Consider the following 2,394-nt stretch of genomic DNA (forward strand, 5'->3'; position numbering starts at 1 on the left):
TTGTGGGCCTTAGTGGGGCTTCTCTGGCGCTGGTGCTTCCGGAGACCAAGGGCAAGAGGATGCCGCAGACTATGGAAGAGTGGGAGGTGATGGCGCAATCCCAGCCGTATAAGAAGTAAATATGCATACTTTGTATTTTGGTAAAAACTGTTAAAATCGCCACTGTTAAGATAGTAGGTGCAAGGTAATTTTTCGATCATGTAGATACTAAGAAACACATTCATTCACTATTACATAGGCACTACTAAAAACATATTCAAGGATGTCTATGTTCTGTTGATTCAATATTTCGTATCATAATTAAAGTATAAATATACAATTTTTTAACACAATTTATTGCCATCGTTTACAGAGAGCAGTCTGCGCCCCTCGGCCAAATTGACCCTAGCTGATATAAGTTTATTCATTTATTAATAAAAAATGTTTATGATAATCTTGTGTTCTTATTGAAAAATATTTTTGAAAGTTACCATTTATAAGTAAAAAATAATATTTCATTCTTTATTGGCACGGCGTGTATAAACTATAAACGCTAATAATATGTGTATGTTAAGACAGGGAAAGGTTTGGTGAATTTTAACATGGTACATTACTCATACTGTAATTTTAAATATTATGTATTTTAACAAGTAACACGCTTGTTAGGCACGTTTATAGTCTTTTTATTTAAATTAAGAAGTTATGCTTTCCTTGGCAACTTAAGAATTGTTGTTAATCCTTTGTTAATAAATTAATTTAACTTTATCTTTTATAAAGTTAAAAAATACAATACAGGGTGTCCCGCCGATTGTTTACTATGCTTAATGGAACTTGTAGTTTTTAATACGCTAATTACGTAAAAATACTTATAAAATCCCTGATGCACTGCAATTAGATGAATTCTTGGATCCCCTAGCTGGTCACCCGTCTACTTTTACCGCATGCACCGCGCGCGCGCCCTTACGTTTAAGATTATGTTTTCAGATGCACAATGTCCACAAGAGAGGAGCGGTATATGGCTGAGCGAAGCTAGCGATATAAATCTAGGTTTTGAGAAAAAATCAAATGAGAAATTTTACACGTCGTTCTGTTATTAAGAATTTTTCCCTACGTCTTACATTCATAAATATTGTTGTATGAAAAAAAATTCACAGTCTTGGCTTAAAGGTCTCGTAACCAAGCCATTAAATCTACAAAAAAAAAACCACATTCTGATATAGATGCACATGCATATATGACACGACAACTCAAAGTAGGTATTTTAATTAAAACGCTTCATTAAAAGTATCAACAGTTACCGACGCTGTACGGCGCCCTTTTAATTGTAAACATCCTGATAACTAATTCAGGTCAATTACAATACGCCAAGTATTTAAACCTCTGTGAGAACTATAACATTATCCGAAGTTCACAATGGACCGTTTGATATATTATTATGTATTTTTAATATAGTATTATTATTTATTCCTTCGTATGAAAATTGCAGGAAAATTATATAGCAGTTGGTTTACTGCAAAGGAAGCTATAAGAAAGATTTTATTTGAAAAATGATCATTACATAGTGTAAAGCAAAGTCGCTTCCCGCGTCTGTCCCGATGTGTACAGTATGTATGTTAGATCTTTAAAACAGATTGATTTCAGGGTTATATGTAGGTATCTATATCTATCAAACTACTCCGAATTTAATGTGTTCGAAGCCGCAGGCAAAAGCTAGTTTAGAATAATAGGGATGTGGTAGTAGTTATTAAAACTATCAATAAGCTGAAAGATTCGATGAAATTCTGTTTCCGCATTTTATTGAAATATTTTGATTATGTAAAAAAGTATAAAATTTTCGTAACGTTATTCGCTCAGAGCGTAGAATTCTTTGTTATTTTTTACTAATTCAACGTTTATTATCTATTAGCAGCTTGACCCGGCTTCGCCCGAGTTGACCCAGGATAACAAAAACCAATGTCTCAGCACAGATTACATAGTACTATACTAGATTTCAGTAAACTATTAAAAAAATGCCGAAGAGTTCGTTTGTTTGTTTGATGAACGATTTCAGAAATTCTTTCTCCTCCGTGTTGAATATACGTGATCTCTTACTACTATCGGCTATCTACGATATATGTATGTATTAAGAATGATAAATTAAATTGAATACTTATGAATTCACAACAAACAATTATCGGAATTGAATCCTAAATATGTCTATCATCAATACTGCATTCGTGCATGTTTAATGCCAGGTACCATTTGGCCATTACATGACATAATATGACACTAACGCAAACGTTGTCGTAGTCAAACCGATTTTGATGAAATTCGGTATGAAGATGGAGATGAAAACTAGTGGTCCATATTTCAGGAGTTTAATCAGATACATACACACAACATTTTAGTCTTTTGGTGATTGAGAACAAAAGATTT

General features: G+C 33.1%; 1 protein-coding gene across 1 annotated transcript in view; it reads left to right on the forward strand.

Annotated features, from left to right (window-relative positions):
- LOC119829860 (carcinine transporter-like) overlaps positions 1-119 on the forward strand; it is a 6,955-nt gene extending 6,836 nt beyond the window's left edge. The window contains exon 11 of the mRNA XM_038352558.1: positions 14-119. Within this exon, the coding sequence (XP_038208486.1) occupies positions 14-119 (106 nt within the window). The remainder of the gene's footprint in view (positions 1-13) is intronic.
- The last annotated feature ends 2,275 nt before the right edge of the window (positions 120-2,394 follow it).

This window comes from Zerene cesonia, chromosome 11, assembly GCF_012273895.1.
Source record: "Zerene cesonia ecotype Mississippi chromosome 11, Zerene_cesonia_1.1, whole genome shotgun sequence".
In the NCBI taxonomy this organism is placed as follows: domain Eukaryota; kingdom Metazoa; phylum Arthropoda; class Insecta; order Lepidoptera; family Pieridae; genus Zerene; species Zerene cesonia.